The sequence below is a fragment of the Conger conger genome, chromosome 9, assembly GCF_963514075.1.
Source record: "Conger conger chromosome 9, fConCon1.1, whole genome shotgun sequence".
Taxonomy (NCBI): Eukaryota; Metazoa; Chordata; class Actinopteri; order Anguilliformes; family Congridae; genus Conger; species Conger conger.
In genome coordinates, this window is record NC_083768.1 from 7915023 (window position 1) to 7935471 (window position 20449).

Consider the following 20449-nt stretch of genomic DNA (forward strand, 5'->3'; position numbering starts at 1 on the left):
CACAACATAAACATGTTTTACTCACACTTTATATGCAACATACACATGTAGCAGCAGTAGTCGGGTGTAGAAACAGAAGTTGGGTGTAGCAGCAGAAGTCGGGTGTAGAAACAGAAGTTGGGTGTAGCAGGAGTAGTCGGGTGTAGAAACAGAAGTTGGGTGTAGCAGGAGTAGTTGGGTGTAGCAGCAGAAGTTGGGTGTAGCAGGAGTAGTTGGGTGTAGCAGAAGAAGTTGGGTGTAGCAGCAGTAGTTGGGTGTAGCAGGAGTAGTTGGGTGTAGAAACAGAAGTTGGGTGTAGCAGAAGAAGTTGGGTGTAGCAGCAGTAGTTGGGTGTAGCAGCAGTAGTTGGGTGTAGAAACTGAAGTTGGGTGTAGCAGCAGTAGTCGGGTGTAGAAACTGAAGTTGGGTGTAGCAGCAGTAGTCGGGTGTAGAAACAGAAGTTGGGTGTAGCAGGAGTAGTTGGGTGTAGCAGGAGTAGTTGGGTGTAGCAGGAGTAGTTGGGTGTAGCAGAAGAAGTTGGGTGTAGCAGGAGTAGTTGGGTGTAGCAGAAGAAGTTGGGTGTAGCAGCAGTAGTTGGGTGTAGCAGCCGTTAGGTCTTTACCTTCAGTCTGCAGTACAGCACAGTCAAGACGATGCCGTACACGAACAGGATCCCGTCCAAAATGTAGCAGATATTCATCGCATCAAACGCCGCTACACACCATGAGCACAAACGCATCGTCACCAACAACATCTTTATTAGCCTTTTCAGTGCCACTATCATCACCATCATCATCACAATCACCATCACCATCACCAGAATTAAACACAAAATGATATCAATCTGACTATTAGTAGACAGGCTTTTCCCCTCAAATAAAAAAATTAAAAATGATTTAAACAGTATTTAATGCAATTATTTTAAATAAGGTATTGCATGCATTTTCATGTTCTGTGCCGTTTCAAACGGAACGGAAAGCCACGCAAACACGGGGAGAACATGCAAACTCCGCACAGAGAGGCCCTGGCGAACAGGGATTCGAACCCAGGACCTCCTTGCCGTGAGGCGGCAGTGCTACCCACTGCACCATCCGTGCCGCCTAAACCTCATGCATCTCACCCGAAATAAGCACTCAAGGGTCTATGCACCCTCTGTCCCCTGTATTGATGTCACATATTTGCTAAAGGCATAGTTGACACAGTTGACATCTTGTCTGCATCCTCATCTTCAGCCTTATCCACAAGCAGAACCGTCTTTGGTAACACTTTCTTTTACAGTCCGCTAATTACCCAAGATTTACTGGATTAGAGTTGCTTGTGCAATTATTAGGTAACTGTTTTGAATCAAACAATAACAATACAACATAGAACACTGATCGTTACCAGGCAATCAAACAATGTAACATAGAAAATCAACCTGTACCAGGCAAGCGAACAATGTAACGTATAACACCCACTGTTCCCAGTGAATCAAATAAAGCGACATGTGTAGTGACTATTACAAGGGAATCAAAATGTAACACAGAACAGTATCTGTTACAAGAGAATGCCCATTGAATGCTGCCTGCCTGACTGTCGAGCATGGGACAACAGCACAGACCAGTGAAGTGGTGACAGTTAGATGGGCGTGTTGCATGTTAACCTGATAACATCATCTTGCAGTGTTTGAATTTTGCACACTGGGGTGGTGATTTGAAAGGAAAACGTTTGAAAGGCATTTATTGTAAAAAATACTTTAAAATGCCAGTGCCTTTGTCAGAGTGACATCACAGCTCAAACACATCTGCCATTGGACGGCGCGTTCCAGTAAATACGATTGAACTTCCATTGCTCTCCAAGAGCGACTGATATTTTTGCATTTAGATTTCAGCCAAAACCCTGCCTCCGTTGGGCCCTTGAGCAAGGCCCTTAACCCAGCATTGCTCCAGGGGAGGACTGTCTCCTGCTTGGTCTAATCAACTGTACGTCGCTCTGGATAAGAGCGTCTGTTCACATGAGAAGCCTTGGCGTGTGCCTATCTGCCAGTTCAAAGGTCAGCTTGTTTAAATTTCAAAAGATCATCAGGCCCTACACAACCAGTTTCATTGTTCTGTTATTCGGGGGGTAGATCAGGTCATGTGAATTGCAATGTACTGTGCTGTGGAAAAAGTATTTACCCCCTTCCTGATTCCCCATTCCCACATCACCACCACATTTGACTTTCGGTACGAAGATCACAAGGTGAAATAATGCGTTTGCCTCATGCAAGACATGATGGGACTCATATCAACAAAAAAGTTCTGCTTTTTCACACGTCTTTCCACAAAGATTCCAGAAAAATGTCTTACGACTATCCAGGTGCTTTTTTCTTTCTTTTTTTTCTTTCTTTCCAATGTGAGATCGTTGATGCATTGATGTTTCTCTTGGTAAGCTGTGGTTTCTGCCAGACTGCTGTCCCATGAACCCATTAATTGTTGCCCAGTCTCTCTCATTGTGGAGTCACGAACACTGATCTTAACTGAGTCTAGAGAGGCCTGCAGGTCTATGGACATTCCTTCACTGATTTTTTTTTTGTGACTGTGGGAAGATTCACCGCTGCTCCAAGTATTCTCTACTCGGAGACAATGGCTCTCGCTGTGCTTCAGTGGAGCTACAGAGCCTATGAAACAACTTGGAGTAGCACAGTCCAAATCTTATCTTGAACCCAATAGAGACGTCTTAATTTAAGCAGTTCTGCAAAGAAGCGTGGGCTAAGATTCCATGTGAAAGACTGATATCAAATTATAGGAAGGATTAGGTTTGCAATTATAGTAGCAGCTAAAGATGGTTCAACCAGTAATTAAAGTATAAGGGGGCAATTACTTTTTCACAGGGGTAATTGGGTGTCTGATAACTTTTTTAACCCTTGTGCGGCGGACATATTTCTGTTACTCAGGACCTTTTCGCGGGTCTGGTGGACCCATACCATTATTGGGGTCTTAAAACAATACAGTCATAACAATTTATGTAAAAATACTTCACAGATGTTGACCTTATCTTAATTACAAGCAATATAGACCATAACATATAGCATATATGGTTAATATGTGCCATTTACCTCTGCTAAATCACATTCATTAGTATTCGTTTTTTGTGATGAAATGTGATTTTGGTCAAACAAATCAATAATAATCAAAACTGGGAGGAATAAATCATGTTTTTCTTCAACAAATATAAAGGAGAGAAGGCTGCCCACAATAAGGCGGAAAACAGCAAAGCTTTCTGGGGCCCAGCCACAAGGAGGGGGCAAATGCAGTCCAGTCATAAAAAACTGGAGGGCCCTTTCACTGGACTTTTGTTCAGAGACCCAGTCATTACTCAAACGGCCCTGATTGAACACAATATCTACGCACCACACGAGGGGCACAGTCTGACAGTGTGGATCTAAATCTAAATCTAATAATCTAAAGGAGAAAGTACACACGCACGCTGGCAAGCATGCATGCATGCATGCACGCACGCACGCACACACACAAACAAACACACACACACACACACACACACACACACACACACACACAATAGTCCAAGATAGGAGGAAGACCAGGTAAAGGTACACAGCAAACCTTATACTTATAAAACATATAAACCTCATACTTATAGCCTTCGGGTCGAGTGGACCCGAATAGCCTGTATGTAATGTAAATGTGTAGGGGGGTGCACAGTGTGTACTCAATGAAAATGAGTTCTTTTACATGTTCTTCACAGAAAATGAGCCAAGGGTTATGAGTCAAAGAATATTTGTTGTATCATTTTTATGTATATAAGAGTCCCACAGATCCGAACCTCTTTAGAGGGTTAATAAAATAAATGAAATGGTGATTTAACATTTTCCACTAAAGATCTGAAACCATTCAGTCTGCCAAATACACAACAATAGAGGAAATCAGGAAGCGGGGCCAATACTCTTTCACGGCACTGCATTTTAGAAAAGTTAAAAGGTGCAATTTGACTGAAACGAAGGTAGCATGTCTCATGACCGCAAATGTGTTCATGAACTCCAGAAATACAGCAGTGTCAGTGCTGAAAAAAATTAACCAGAACAACAAAAAAAAAGGCCAGATCATCTACATGAAACCAAAGCGAGGTACGCGCACATAACCAAGGCTAAATGTGGAAGTAGGCTACAAGCCTCGATGTGTTTAGGGCTGGCGTTTGAATCGTTAGTAGGCCAATAGATTCTCAAAAGGGAAGTTTTTATTTCTGTCACTAGCGCCTCTCGCCTTTCCGTGAGTCGCGATTCAAGGTTCTTCTCTCCACTTTATTAGCGCCTGCATTTCGTTGAATTAATAACTATTTAGTACATTTTGAAAAGTGGTTTTGATCACAGATACATTTTTTCTTTTAAACAATTAACCTTTGGCAAGTAGCCTACTGACTGATTAAAATTGTCAAGAGACTGAGACGCAACAACAACAATTTAAATGTTACAGTATTTCCTGTTGCAAAGTGATTCCCACCCTTTCCTCTTCGGCGGAATTTGGTCAAGAGAACTAGTCATAAGCGCTTGCGTCACGCAGTTACTCTTTTCGCGGGGAGAGATGAGCGTCGGTTTTCAGAAATGCCTGTATTTGTATCTCATGAAATGTTCAAAAACGCTCCCACGTTGTCTGAAAAAAAAAATCATTCCCATAAAGCATTTTCTCACATAGGACTACGTATTTACACTGAAACGGGAAGAGGTGCCAGTTTGAAAATAAAAAAATTAACTAACTCCAGGAAAGTTCTGCTGCAGTCATATAGAGTGCGATTAATCATGATTAGGTATTTAGTATAATTTCATATGAATTTAGTACCATTTTCTTTACAAATGCATTATTTGTAGGATGAATTCAACGCAACTTTTACTGTGTAAAATTGGTGTAAAAAACAGATTATTTAAAATCCGTTATTTGGTCACATTATTTCCTTGTCTTTTATTCACTTTTAATTTTTTGAGGCACTAAGTGCTTATTTAGGATTATTGGTGTGATCTGAAACCATAGGCACAATTTTACGGGCATAAATGTCCCCTGCACTTTTTACAAACACACGACGTCCCTGCGCCACACACATTTGAGACTGAAAATATGTCTCTCACAATCAAGTCAATCACCAGCTTTAACTTGAGAAACAGTTCATTTGAAATATGATGAAACAATTGCATGGGGCGAGTGAAAACGGAACTATTGTGATTTGGGTGATGTTAAGGGTAGCGCTGCAGACACATATAATATTAACTTGAAATAAGCGGGGTTAACATTTCTTATTTTTAAAGAACGGACGAAAAAGAAACGTTTCAAGCGTGTAAAGAGTTGTTTCACAATGCTTCAGTCGTTTGCCACCGATTTGATTCGTTTGCTAAATTAATGTCATATTGAATTGATTGCAGCAGGTTGTTTCTTGATTTTGGTTTCCACACGACTGGAACTATTTCAATCACAGTAAATGTATCTCAAACTTAAATCACGATATAAATCATTGGCATACCATACCGTCCCGCATGTGTGAAATGTTCAGTGTTAATTCAACTCTAACAGAGTACTCATGAGACCACCTGGGACCATATGTACTCTGTAAGAGTTACTTTAACACTGAACCTTTTACAATAGACACGCAATATTGCTGTAACACAACAATCATTTGAGCACTCAGACAACTAAACTCCCGTTAGCATAGTGTTTTCATCATAGATTAAATTATTCTTGTACACTCACATTATCAGATAAACCTGTACACCAGCTTGTTAATATTTAATCAGCCAATCATGTGGCAGCAACTAAATGCATAAAAGCATGTAGACATGGTCAAGAGGTTCAGCTGTTGATTGTTGGTGCCAGACAGGGTGGCTTGAGTATCTCAGAAACTGCTGATCTCCTGGTATTTTCATGCAGAAAAGTATCTAGAGTTTGCAGAGAATGGCGAGAAAGAATGTGAAGTGAGCAGAAGTTCAGCGGGCAAAAACGCCTTGTTCATGAGAGAGGTCAGAGGAGAAGAGCCAGACTGGTTAAAGCATACAGGAAGGTAACAACAACGCAAATAACCGCACATTACAACAGCGGTATGCAGAAGAGCATCTCTGAACACACAATGCGTCAAACCTATAAGTGGAGAGGCTACAGCAGCATACCAATAAATAAAATAAATAAGTCTAATAAATACCTAATAAAGTGCTCAATGAGTGTATTTTTTATGCATGACATGCCGAGCAATTTGATGACTTTGGTGCCTTGCATGGCAGCCAATCGCCGTTGGTGTGTGAGTGTGTGTATGAACGGGTGAATGAGAAGCATCAATTGTACAGCTCTTTGGATAAAGGCGCTATATAAATGCCAACCATTTACCATTTACCATCAATTAGATCGCCAAATTCAAAGGTCAGTCAACAATGAACTGATGGAAGCAACCAACAAGTCAAAACAAAATCTATATTTTTATTAATCATTCTTATTGAATGTAGGCTCACTACATGTAATTTACAAAACAGGGGACATTCGACAAGACATTAAACTGCAAATAACAGAAAAGAGAGAGAGAGAGAGAGAGAGAGAGAGAGAGAGCGAGAGAGAAACAAATGAGGCAGACCTTGCCAGAATATTACGCCAGGAAGCATTATATTATTACGAAAAGCACAGCAAGCGCAGACTGAAGACTCATCTCTTCAGGCTACACCTTTCCCTCCCTAACTCACCACCATGATTAGCCTTAGACTGTAATGACACTTATGTATAGATGGTACAGATATTGTTACTTGTATAGATATTGTAGTTTTTTATTGGCTGTTGTATTGTTGTATTCAGGGTATTCTAGCTGCCAACTGTGGTATGCTAGTTTGGAAGTTGATTGTACTCTTCAAGGGTTCTGATTATCTGTATGTTTACACTAGGACTCTGTACTGTCCTCTCAGGTCCTCTTCACCCTCATACTTGTGTTTGAGGGGTGTCTCGGTGGCGCAGCCTGCAGATGTCAACGGTTCGAATCCGACCGTCTGACAATTTGTCGCATTTTGTCGTCTGACAAAAGCCCTCTCTCTCGCCCCCATTCTTCCTGTCTCTATATACTGTCCAATAAAGCTGAAAAAGGCCTAAAAAATACTTGTGTTTGATTTGCGCTTCATTGTACATCGCTGTGGATAAGAGCGTCTGCTCAATGCCATGTAATGTAATGAAAAGATTCATGGTTTTACTCTCCTTTTAATGACACCTGTTAGGAGGTCATCCTGCCAAGCTATTGAATACCTTTAAAAAAAAAAAAATCTTTTTCTTTTATTTATTTATTTAATTTTCTTTTTACTTCTGCTTCCAAAAACAGAGGTCATATTTGCTGAAAAATAACTGTTAATGCTGGGAAGTCACAATCTCCATCTACACATTCCACTGCGTCGCATCGGTTTCCACTCGAGTCTGGAACTTCTTTTAACAGTCGTGTAGATTTCAACTGTCCAGTTTCAACAGTCATGTAGGCATCTATATAGGCGTTCAATTAATGATTTCAATGGAATATTGAATATTGGGGGGGCGGGGGGTGGGGTGGGGGGGGGAGTCTGGCAAGACCCTGCCCTGGTTTTGGTGTCTCTTCAGTGATAAACTCAGCAGGAGGTCAGGCTCAGAGATTGTAGGCCTAGATTAGGGTATCGTGTGGCTTTGATGTCAGAGGACATCAGCATTCTTAGAAGCAATAAATCTTTCCTCACCCAATTACCCTGGTCATCTGTCTCAGGGCATAATTTAATAACATATCTTACAAATTAATAATGATTTAGGATAATTTCCTTTATAAATGCATTTTTATTTGTTGAACGTGCAAATTCTTTGTGGAGATAAAGGCTCCGTCATTTGGCTACATTGTTTCCTCATTCCTCTTTGTTTTTTTTCGAGACACGAAGCACTTACTCGGGATTATCGGTATGGTCTAAAACATTTTGCTTTAGATCGACACAAAGTCAATCTCCAGCTTTAATTTGGGAAACAATTTTAATTATGATTAAACGTCACATGGGAAAAGTAAGGGGAAAAAAAACGACTGATTCGATGTTAAAAATCAACTAAAAGTTTTTTTCCTTTGAAATATTGACAGTATATACATCTGACATAATTATTAAAGTATGCAGTTGCTTCATAATGTATCAGTCATTTGCCACAGATTTTTTTTTGTTTGCCAAATTAATGTCACATCGAATTGATTGCAGCCAGCGAAAGCCCAAATTAATTACACTTTTAACATTTTTGTTTAAGTTTCCACACTCCTGGAATTTTAGAGCGTGAGACAGAGAATAACAACAAATGTATCTTGAACTTTGGAAACACAACACGAACACACCATACAGTCCCACGCAAAATGTCAAAATGTTCGGCGTTGATTCAACTCCGAGAGAGAACGCATGAGGAACCAACGGGGAGTTGATTTAACGCTGCACATTTTACTGTGCGTATTTATATTATGGAAATATAATGTTTTATGAAACAGATTTTGTTTCAGCTTATTTTCACAAGAGCAGAGTGACACACAAGGACCGAGTGAATAATGAACAAGGTTCACAGCTTTCAAGGTGTGACAGCACTCGGCCTGTCCATGAACATGCCACGGTTTCAGAAGAAATGAAACACACAGGGTTTTTTTTTTTTTTAAACACACCACAATATCTATTCAAGGACAACACATTTTGTATCAGTCTGGGTTAAAAAAGTCTCCCGTTGTAATAACAACATTCACCGTATGTGAAACGCAAAAGTAGAAACCCTTTGATACGAAACGTATTGGAAAATAACAGAAAAGTTGGGCGACTTGTGACTTGTGCAGAGGGGATGAGGGGGCGGAAGGATCAGAAAGAGAAAATGTAAGCCCACGGCAGTCCGATGGGTTAGAGAGAGAGAGAGAGACACTCACCGGTGCTGCCGATATTCAGAAGAAAGGTGGCCAGAAACAGGGCTTCGCACTTCATGCTTCGAGGCAGGGAGGTCAGCTCTGCTGCTCCGCGCGGGCAGGGGGGGCTGTGTAGAGGCGCTGTCGTCACACACACTGCTACCTCAGAAGAGGGGAAGGAAGTTGTGGCCTAGCTGTGTCCAATTCGTGTTGCCATTTAGACCCCCCCCCCCACCCCCTCGCCCTTCTTTCAGAGCGCTGCCCGCCTTGGTCTTTCAACACAGCGGCTGGCGCCCAAGGGGAAGTTCCTTTGCTAGGTTATTTTTTTTTTATTTTTCAAAAAATCTTTTTTTGAAGACTTTCAAGATCCGCATATGCTGTAGCTTTAAAAAAGATATGATGACAATATGACAATTAAAATGTGCAGTGTCTAATTTTTATTTTTTAAAATTTTTTTACACAGAATTAGTTCTCACACAGACACAGACACACACATAGACACACACAGACACACACACACAGCTGAGCTGGACGAGATAGTGGGAGAGGGTCTGATATGAACCACTTCCTGGCAGCTTCATCACTGCAGAGTGCTCGAGCAGTCCTGTGATTGCGCTGCACACACGTCCAGGAGCGCACACGCAATTACGCCGTTCACTCACACACAGCCTGTGAGCCGTTTGCTCACAGTGCATGGGTACAGTAAAATTAGCATCATTCGCATCGTTCACACCACAATGTGTTGTTCTTGGCAAGAGAGCTTGAGCAATACTGTGAAGCCCAGTGAGGAAATGTACATTAAAAAGAGGAAGAGGGGAAAACCACGTCCACCAGGGAACAGAAATGAACAGCAATGCTGGCGTCTTGAGACCGAGGGACAAAAAGGAACAGTAATGCTGGTCTCCATGTCCACTGGGAACAGAAATGGAACAGTAATGCTGGTCTCCATGTCCACTGGGAACAGAAATGGAACAGTAATGCCGGTGTCCATGTCCACTGGGAATAGAAATGAACAGTAATGCTAGTCTCCGTGTCCACTGGGAACAGAAAGTAACAGTATTGCTGGTTTCTGTGACCACTGGAAACAAAAGGGAACCATAATGGCGATCTCCGTATCCTGGATTTACAACCAGAGACAATAATCAACAACAGGGACAATAATCCCTGATCGCGATATACAGTAATGAGTGAATTTAACGTTCCTGAAACGGGACATTTGAGTAAGGCAACGCCACTCAACCCGACTCCACGTCTTGAGGGCCGCAGTGTCTGCAACACCATTCAACCCCACGTCCTGAGGGCCGCAGTGTCTGCAACGCCACTCAACCCCACGTCCTGAGGGCCGCAGTGTCTGCAACGCCACTCAACCCCACGTCCTGAGGGCCACAGGGCCACAGCCTGCGCTACAGCGCCTGATTTCACCAATTAGCTCATTATTTGAACCAAGCGGTTTAAAGGTGAGTGAAGTCAGGCGGTGTGGCGCACGGCAGGAGCAGATACCTGCAGACACCGCGGCCCGCAGGACGCGGAGTTGAGCCGTGCTAGAGATAGGATTTTAATTCTGCCTCCGTCTCCCCTCAAAGAGGAAGTCCCTGCACTATCTTTCTTTACAGATTAGTTGCAGAGTATAGCGTAACCGCATTAGATGCATTTTGAAACCTTCATCCCCGATTTGACATTTCTTCTGAAGGTGGAAGCGTGTTCACCAACACGGGAGCGTGGCTAGCCACTCAAACACACGGTCAGCATTCATTCAGCGGCTGCTCTCTTCACACTGAATTTTACAAAAGGAACTCAGTTCCAGTTTTGAATATTGGAATGGCAATTCTAAAACTAGTAACATTTTACAGTAAGGTTACATGAATTGGCGATTACAAATGTAGTTAACATTAAGTTATGATCTAAAAATACATAAGGCAATACATTTGAATTCATTAACAGTTAAATATATCAACTAATGTATTATTTATATGAAAATGTATACAACAGTAAACCAGTTATAAACATAAAATGAGTAAACCATTAACAAATACTCATACTGTTTGGCATTAGTTAATGTATTTGTTAACATGAATTAATGATGTACAAATACGTTATCACTTCTCAGTAGTTAGTCAACAACTACATCAGTTAATGCCAATTAATGTAACCTTATTGTGAAATGTTAGCATTGAAATCTAACAAATTAATAGGAATAGCCCATATGGCACTTAAGAGGTCCTATAAGCACACTAAGAAAAGTACGGAGAGGGGCAACAAGAGTGGTACGCGTTTACCAGAGCCATGTATACTATTCACTGTACATGGACAAAATGGGAAAAAAAAAAAAAAAAAAAAAATCAAGTGTACGTCAATTAGCGACAATCTATGATTATAAAACTACTGACAGAATCAGATTAATCCAATAACTGGGAACTTTAGAGCATCCACATCGGTAAGTCCGGTACAGGATAATGAACGTTTTCTTCTTCCATAAAATAAAAGGTCCAAACTCCGATAACTTGAGATATTAAATATTTATTTGGATGTACACATATGAAGGAGTACGAGAATGAGGCTGTGTTTAAACAGCACTAAATCTGTGAGAGACAGAGACAAACCAAATGGAGTAGAGAATCTCTCTCTAGACCTGCAGGACTACAAGAAATTAACGGTCCACTTCTCCAAATACAATGTCCTGTGTGCCTGCCAAAATAAAATAAAAATTAATTAATTATGATACAATTATGATTAACGGCATCCAAAAACATAGCCATACCAATGTACATCTTTAAATCTTACCAATGATAGCGACCACGTCAGCTAACATATGACCTTTCGCCATCATGTCCAATCCCGCCTAGAGGAGAACACAAACACCATCATCATCATCACCAGCTCCATCATCATCACCACCATCATCATCATCATCATCATCATCATCATCACCATCTTCATCATCACCACCAGCTCCATCACCACCATCATCATCATCATCATCATCATCATCACCACCACCACCACCATCATCATCATCATCACCATCACCATCACCATCATCATCATCATCATCATCACCACCATCACCATCATCATCATCACCATCATCATCATCATCATCATCACCACCATCACCATCATCATCACCATAAATACCAGCTTAACAGTTATGTTGTACAAGATGAATGCTGCTGTAACTGCTTACCAAATGGGCGAATCCAGGTGCTTTAATCTTGCAACGATACGGTCTGCTGGACCCATCGGACACCAGGTAAACACCGAATTCTCCCTGCAGCACACAACATTACACAATGTCACACTGCCGCACACAACATTACACAATGTCACACTGCCGCACACAACATCACACAATGTCACACTGCCGCACACAACATTACACAATGTCACACTGCAGCACACAACATTACACAATGTCACACTGCCGCACACAACATTACACAATGTCACACTGCCGCACACAACATTACACAATGTCACACTGCAGCACACAACATTACACAATGTCACACTGCCGCACACAACATTACACAATGTCACACTGCAGCACACAACATTACACAATGTCACACTGCCGCACACAACATTACACATCCACACCACTCCATCTTACACACCACACACTCCACCTTACATCACACCACCACCGGTGCTTCTTAAACGATGGGTCGGGAACCAAACTGGGTTGAGGGAGTGAGACGTGGGTCAAATTCGAATACTTTTCTGTGCTCGATTGTCCTTGTCTGGTGCAATTGAGCCAACCAAGAGGACCAGAAGGTGGGGTTGGCACTTTTTGAGAACATTCCATAGGTTCCAATAGACCAGGTGAGCACAGTAAAGCGTAAGAAAAATATTTTAAACCAAAACAATGACATATTTGACCGAGGTCTGGAATGAGTCTGCAGTCCACTAGGACATGCTAGTATGTGCATATGATAGGCCACAGAAAGGTACTAAATTTATAATTTGGATCTGGATATTAAGAAAGTTTTAACAATCTGTCTGTTACACAGCGCTCCAAGACCACCAGGCAGCACACCGCACAAACCTTCAGTCCACGACACACTCCAAACAGGAACATGGATGATATGAACAGTAGGGGGCGCTCACCTTGGGGGCCTCCACTGCAGTGTATGTGGCCCCTGGGGGGACCTGATACCCCTCGGTGTACAGCTTGAAGTGGTGAATCAAAGACTCCATGGAGGTCTGCAAAAAAGCAGTTACAGGAGGTGTTACACAACTTTACAACGTTACAGGTGTTACGCAACCTCACAGCGTTACAGGAAGTGTTACGCATCCTTACAGCGTTACAGGAAGTGTTATGCAACCTTACAGCGTATTACACCAAGCGTTACACAACATTGCCTGCCACATTAGCATGTAATAGGCTACAATACTACAAACTCACCTCACCTAATAGTGCTAGAATACTACTCACCTCACCTAATACAGTGATACAATACTACACACTCACCTCACCTAATACAGTGCTACAATACTACTCACCTCACCTAATACAGTGCTACAATACTACACACACCTCACCTAATACAGTGCTACAATACTACACACTCACCTCACCTAATACAGTGCTACAATACTACACACTCACCTCACCTCACCTAAAACAGTGCTACAACACTACACACTCACCTCACCTAATACAGTGCTACAACACTACACACTCACCTCACCTAATACAGTGCTACAACACTACACACTCACCTCACCTAATACAGTGCTACAATACTACACACTCACCTCACCTAATACAGTGCTACAATACTACACACTCACCTCACCTAATACAGTGCTACAACACTACACACTCACCTCACCTAATACAGTGCTACAACACTACACACTCACCTCACCTAATACAGTGCTACAACACTACACACTCACCTTCATCTCGGAGCGCTTGGGCGGGGCGACTTTAGCGTCGTCCACTTTGATCTCGCCCTCCGGCATCTCGTTGAGACACTGATGCATGATGCGCAGAGACTGCCTCATCTCCTCTATCCGGCACAGGTACCTGAGACCAGCCAGGAGCACACACACGCACAACCATGAGTGTGCAGGTATATTACACACACGCACAACCATGAGTGTGCATGTATACTACACACACGCACAACCATGAGTGTGCATGCATACTACACATGTGCAAATGGGGACACACACTCATATATATAAAGTCTCTCACCCTCTGTCTAACTCTCTCTCTCTCTCTCACACACACACACACACACACACACACACACACACACACACACACACACACACACACACACACACACACACACACACACACACACACACACACACACACACACACACACCTGTCATAGCAGTCTCCCTTGCTCCCAACGGGGACGTCAAACTCCACCTGGTCGTACACGTCGTAGGGCTGAGACTTCCGTAGGTCCCACTTAATGCCTGAACCCCTCAGCATCACACCGCTGGGAGACACAGTGAGAGGGAGAAAGGCACATGAGTGAGAAAGTGAGAGAGGGATAGAGTGAGAGAGAGTGTGAGAGAGAGGGATAGAGAGAGAGAGTGAGATAGAGAGGGATAGAGAGAGAGTGAGAGAGAGTGAGAGAGAGAGAGAGTGAGATAGAGTGAGATGGAGTGAGATGGAGTGAGATGGAGTGAGATGGAGTGAGAGTGATAGTGATAGAGAGTGTGAGAGAGGGATGGAGTGAGAGAGAGAGGGATAGTGAGAGAGTGTGAGAGAGAGAGAGAGGGAGAGAGAGAGATAAGAGTGTGAGAGAGAGAGAGAGAGAGAGGGATAGAGAGAGTGAGATAGAGTGTGAGTGTGTGAGAGAGAGAGTGTGTGAGAGAGAGAGAGAGAGGGATAGAGTGAGAGAGAGAGGGATAGTGAGAGTGTGAGAGAGAGAGAGAGAGAGAGAGAGAGAGAGAGAGAGGGAGAGAGAGTGGGAGGTAGCACAGACCAGGCAGCTTCACACTGACAAGTTGAGAGAGCAAGGGACGCACCATGAACCCTTCAAGATGTGAGGTCACTGAACATTCTAATGCTGATGTCAGTCATCACATGCCGAATTATACTTCAAAATCTCAGAGCTGGAAAATGACCTGTTTTTTTGTCAGTATTAATATGCGAGCGTATGCCGTATTTGTGTGTAAAGTGAAGCCATGAAGTTGCATGTAAACTACGGTACTTACGGTACCTGAAGCTTAGTTGTGTGTATAGAGTACAGGCTTGTGTAGAGTATATAGAGTGTAGTATATAGAGTGCAGTGTATAGAGTGCAGTGTATAGAGTGCAGTGTATTGGGCAGGTCACACGGTACCTGAAGCCATAGTTTAGAGCGACCTCGGTGTCCACCACACCAATATCAACTGTGCGGTTCTTCCAGATGCGATTGTTGGTCAGCATCTACACACAGTTAAAACAGTGATGTACCATTAAATCCTGAGCACACACGCATGCACACATGCGCGCGCACACACACACACGCACACGCACACGCACACGCACACGCACACAGCAGAGTCCGGCCTCACCTCTTCCACCTCATCGATACGAAGGGAGAAGTTCCTGCACCACTCATAAATGTCATCCATCAGGCCCAAAGGCATGTCCTGCACAAAGAGACGTCTTCACCACTTACGAACAACACCTTACATTTACACAGCGCCGTTTCAATGACCCAAACACACACGCTTCGTAATATTACAAGAACACAATATTATTTCTCACAATTACATAATGACAATTAGAGCATTACAAGTAACAATGACAACATTACAAATGACAATTAAGTCATTACAAATGCCAATTACAATTACATAATTACAAATGCCAATTACAATGACATCATTACAAAAGAGGAGCACATCTTCCTCCTCCCGTTACCCCTCCTCTTCCTCACCTGGTGAACTCCTCCAGGCCTGACGTAGGCGGCGTGCATCCTGGCTCCCGACACACGCTCATAAAACTCAAACATCTGTGAGAGAGAAGAGCTTTGACACACACTGACACACACTGACACACACTGACACACACTGACACACACTGACACCATTCCATCCCTCCCCCCTCACTAGCTCTATGTTTATTTTTACCTGCAGTGTTTGTTGGCAAGGGCAAAATCCTAACTGAGAACCTGCAAGACCTGTAGCAACGAGTTATATGGCAGATCTACTCTCTCACTCTCTACCTGGCCTCCCACGACTGTTGGCTTGCAGGGTCTACCACCAGCATTTAGACTTTGCATTAAGTCCTCGGAATAAATATTGTTCTGCCTTTGCATTTACACGTCCCGCCTCTCCATGTTGCTTCCGGCCGGCGGTTACACACTCACACACTCACCTTCTCTCTCTCCTCGAACATCCAGAAGAAGGGCGTCATGGCCCCGATGTCCAGGGCGTGTGTGGTGATGCCCATGATGTGGTTCAGGATCCGAGTCAGCTCCCCAAAGAGCACTGCACAGAACACACACACGCACACACACACACACACACACATGCATACGCACGCGGACACACACACACACACACACACACACACACACACACACGCATACGCATGCGCACACACGCATACACACACACATACGCACGCGGACACACACACACACATATGAACGCACAAACACACACACACACACACACACACACACATGCATACGCACGCGGACACACACACACACACACACACACACACACACACACGCATACATGCATACGCACACACAAACACACACGCATACGCACGCACAAACACACACACACACACACACACGCATACGCACGCACAAACACACACACACATATGCATATGCACGCACAAACACACACACACACACACACACACACACACACACGCATACACGCATACGCACACACAAACACACACGCATACGCACGCACAAACACACACAAACACACACACACATATGCATATGCACGCACGCACGCACAAACACACACACACACACACACACACACACACACACACACACACACACACACACACACACACGCATACACACACACAGAGACACACACACGGGCGCATAGCACAGCCGTTAGTGAACTGGGTATTGTAAGTACTTACTGCATGAAAAAGGAATGGCAACTATGCCTAGATAAGACCTTCAGCTAAATGCGCAACATCTCTCTAAACAGCACTGAGTACAGATCACAGATAAGCACCATAGATAACACTATTTTTTTTACTTTTTTTATTCACCACAAAAATTTTAGTTAAAGTAAATGTGACCTCATTGACGAATATTCTGTCAGTTTTTCACTCAGCAAATTCAGATAACAGACCCATCACACATTAGCCTGTTTAAAGTCCTCACAAACACAAGCCCAGGCAGAAACCAACACGGGCCCAGACCACAGACCCATCTCCCAGAGCAGCAGCTCTCTCACGCATCCTCAGCCAGAGCCCCCAACCCAGGCTCCCAGGCCCCCAGGCCCCCTGGCCCCCAGGCCCCCTGGCCCCCAGGCCCGTCTCCGGGGGGGGGGGGGAGTCTCACCTCTGATCCACTGGGCCCGAAGTGGCACCTGGATGTTCAGGAGCTTCTCTACAGCCAGGGAGTAGGCCTGCTCGTTACACATCATCGACACGTAGTCCAGCCTGTCGAAATACGGCAACGCCTACACACACACGCACACGCACACACACACACGCACACGCACACGCACACGCACACACACACACACAAACACACACAGAGTATTTCTCAGTGTTCTCTATCATCATCTCTGTCCCTCCAATCCAAATCCAGTCCTGGTTTTCATTCCCCCAACCACAGCCAGAACAAACTCCAAGCAGATATTATTCATTATTCATGTTGTTTTTAATCCTAATTTACTTTAATAACACTTCCATGGAATGTCTTATGCAAAGCTCTTTGAGTTGCCTTGTGTATGAAAAAACTTGACTTGGCTCCCAAGCACCTTATTCACTAGGCTACAGGCTACGGGGAGCAAGCGGGGAAGGCGTGTTGGCGTGGCAGTGTTACTGCACGCGGGGCAGGAGTGTTGGCGTGGCAGTGTTACTGCACGCGGGGCAGGCGTGTTGGCGTGGCAGTGTTACTGCACGCGGGGCAGGCGTGTTGGTGTGACAGTTGGCGCTACAGGCCGCCCCCCCGAGTACAACAATAACTATACGGGGGGCGGCCTGTAGCCTAGTGGTTAAGGTAAATGACTGGGAGACGCAAGGTTGGTGGTTCTAATCCCGATAAGACCCGCACAGCCATTGGGCCCTTGAGCAAGGCCCTTATCCCTGCATTGCTCCAGGACAGGATTGTCTCCTGCTTAGTCGAATCAACTGTAAGTCGCTCTGGACAAGAGCATCTGCCAAATGCCAATAATGTAATGTAATGTAATGTAATATACATAAGTGCCATTATGATCTATGATACCTGCAGGTAGGTCTTGTACTCGATGAGCTTCTCGGTGCCCCGGTGCAGGAGGCCCACGTGGGGGTCACACTTCTTCACCGACTCCCCGCTGAGCTCCAACACCAGCCGCAGGACGCCGTGAGCGGCTGGGTGCTGCGGCCCGAAGTTTAAGGTCAGGTTGGACACCTCCTTATCCATTGGGGGGTCCTTATCTGATTGGACAGGAAATGAACAGTACACATACAATATCCCGGTGTAGCCACAATAAGATCCGCACAGCCGTTGTGGCCCTTGAGCAAGGCCCTTAGCCCTGCATTGCTCCAGGGGAGGATTGTCTCCTGCTTAGTCTAATCAACTGTACGTCGCTCTGGATAAGAGCGTCTGCCAAATGCCAATAATGTGATGTAAATGTAATACACACTCCCGACAGCACTATCACTGAGCAGCATCACGAAATAGCACACATACACACCCCTACAGAGCTATCACTGACCAGCATCATAAAATAACACATACACACTCCTACAGAGCTATCACTAAGCAGAATCATAAAATAACACACATACACTCTCCTACAGAGCCATCACTTGACAGCATCATAAAATAACACACATACACATACACGCCACTACAGAGCATTGTAGATGAACATACTCACACACTACTACAGATCTAGCAGTGAGCAGTGTCACAGACACGGGCATACCCACACACTCCCAACAGAAGTTGGGTTTAGTAGTATGAGACACACCCTTACAGAACAAGCGCTTTAAATTACACACACTCGTCCCTATAGATCTTGGATTTATAATCGGTAAATTAAAGGAAGGGAATGCATCTACCGTTCCATGGAGGGGCGACCCATTTCTCCGTGATCGCGCTGGGATACATGACCGCTCCAGCAAACTGCTCCGTCCATTCAACATCTGGCTGCCACTGCTTCTGCCTGAGAACACAGAACCTGCTTCGAAACGAGCGCTTGGCGACAGACAGGATTCTATCGTGATTAAAGTCGTGGACCTCGGATTACGAAAGGAAGATGCTACAGCCATTTTGCACAATCTCTGCAGCGAAGTTAGCTAGCTAGACAGAAAACAACTCTCCTTGGAGGGGGACTCGCAAGCTTCCTAGCAGTTTTATTTAAATGGCAACTACGTTAGTATGCTACCTTGCTAATAAAGTCACTGATGACTTAACGTAGTTAACACATGAGGCAGCAATCGCAAATTTCAAACCAATGTCAATTTCAGTAACGTTAGCTTGCCGTGGCAATCCAGCAAGCTATGGTATTTGGCATACTTGTGTTAGCGCTCACGAAAAAGAATGTAAGCGAACACATATTTGGACTTTTTGTCGTTTCAGGGATACCATGCAAGTCGCTCACCTATTTTGCAGCACTGTACAACCAGGGCCGATAAAATTATTGTGAAAAATAAGAGCTGAAGGACGTCTCAATTTGGTGAGCGACCTCAGCACAGTCGCCGCCATCTTGCCTGACGTAAATCCCATCAAAACCGGAAAGACATGCGCAAACTCGACTTGTTTTGACCATAGAGATTCACGCTCTATTTTCGACCACTGGAATATCACGTGATATAATATGTGGTAGAAACAAAATGACCTCAACGATGCTTTGATAATATACTAAACCAGAGATTCCTTTACCATCTTTGACTAAACTGTCTCTGTATACCTGTAGTGAAGTCAACAACTGTGGCAATGTTCCAGTCATATAATTTACCTCAACTAGCAACAAAAACCTTCTCACGTAACCGTCCTTTGTGCAAAAGTTTATAGTTCTGAGTTGAAGAATAGATTGAAATTTAACATTTTATGCATTAGAGCTATATAGCCTAGCTAGGTCTGACAGCTCATAGTTCATAATAGCAAAATAGTAAAGAGGTTAAATCATTTAAAATGGTAAGAAGACATTTCATTAAAGACAAGAGAATACTGTACATTGGCCAGATTCAGTTTCTGTACACATAAGGAAGGGGGGGGGGGGGGGATTGATTCCTAAACACTGCATTGTTTAGGAATCAATCTCACTTTGTCATGACATTTTTTTATACAGACAGCGACTTGGTTTTTAAAAGACGTGTTTTTTTTTTTTATAGCCTGTTTTGGTAGCGTAAGACCAAAGCGTGTGTCTCATGGCAAAAGCGTGAGAGTTCACAACCCTGTATTTGAGAAGATGAACTTCTGTATTTTAGTTTAGCCTACTTCTGTTTT

The 20449-nt window shown here is 43.7% G+C and overlaps 2 protein-coding genes across 2 annotated transcripts in view; both read right to left on the reverse strand.

Moving 5' to 3' along the window:
• LOC133136997 (high affinity immunoglobulin epsilon receptor subunit gamma-like) overlaps positions 1-9022 on the reverse strand; it is an 11659-nt gene extending 2637 nt beyond the window's left edge. The window contains exons 1-2 of the mRNA XM_061254938.1: positions 8863-9022; positions 602-693 (exon numbers count right to left, since the gene is read on the reverse strand). Of these exons, the coding sequence (XP_061110922.1) occupies positions 602-693; positions 8863-8917 (147 nt within the window). The 5' untranslated portion in view covers positions 8918-9022. The remainder of the gene's footprint in view (positions 1-601; positions 694-8862) is intronic.
• Positions 9023-11339: 2317 nt separating this feature from the next.
• On the reverse strand, positions 11340-19754 carry ndufs2 (NADH:ubiquinone oxidoreductase core subunit S2). The gene is made up of 14 exons (XM_061254924.1): positions 19602-19754; positions 19060-19163; positions 18239-18429; positions 17348-17468; positions 16171-16283; positions 15731-15805; positions 15363-15440; positions 15149-15234; positions 14178-14297; positions 13741-13870; positions 12946-13041; positions 12023-12106; positions 11620-11677; positions 11340-11523 (listed from the first exon to the last, which is right to left on the reverse strand). The coding sequence occupies exons 1-14, from the start codon at positions 19724-19726 to the stop codon at positions 11486-11488; spliced, it is 1419 nt and encodes a 472-aa protein (XP_061110908.1). The 5' UTR covers positions 19727-19754; the 3' UTR covers positions 11340-11485.
• Between the last annotated feature and the right edge of the window lie 695 nt (positions 19755-20449).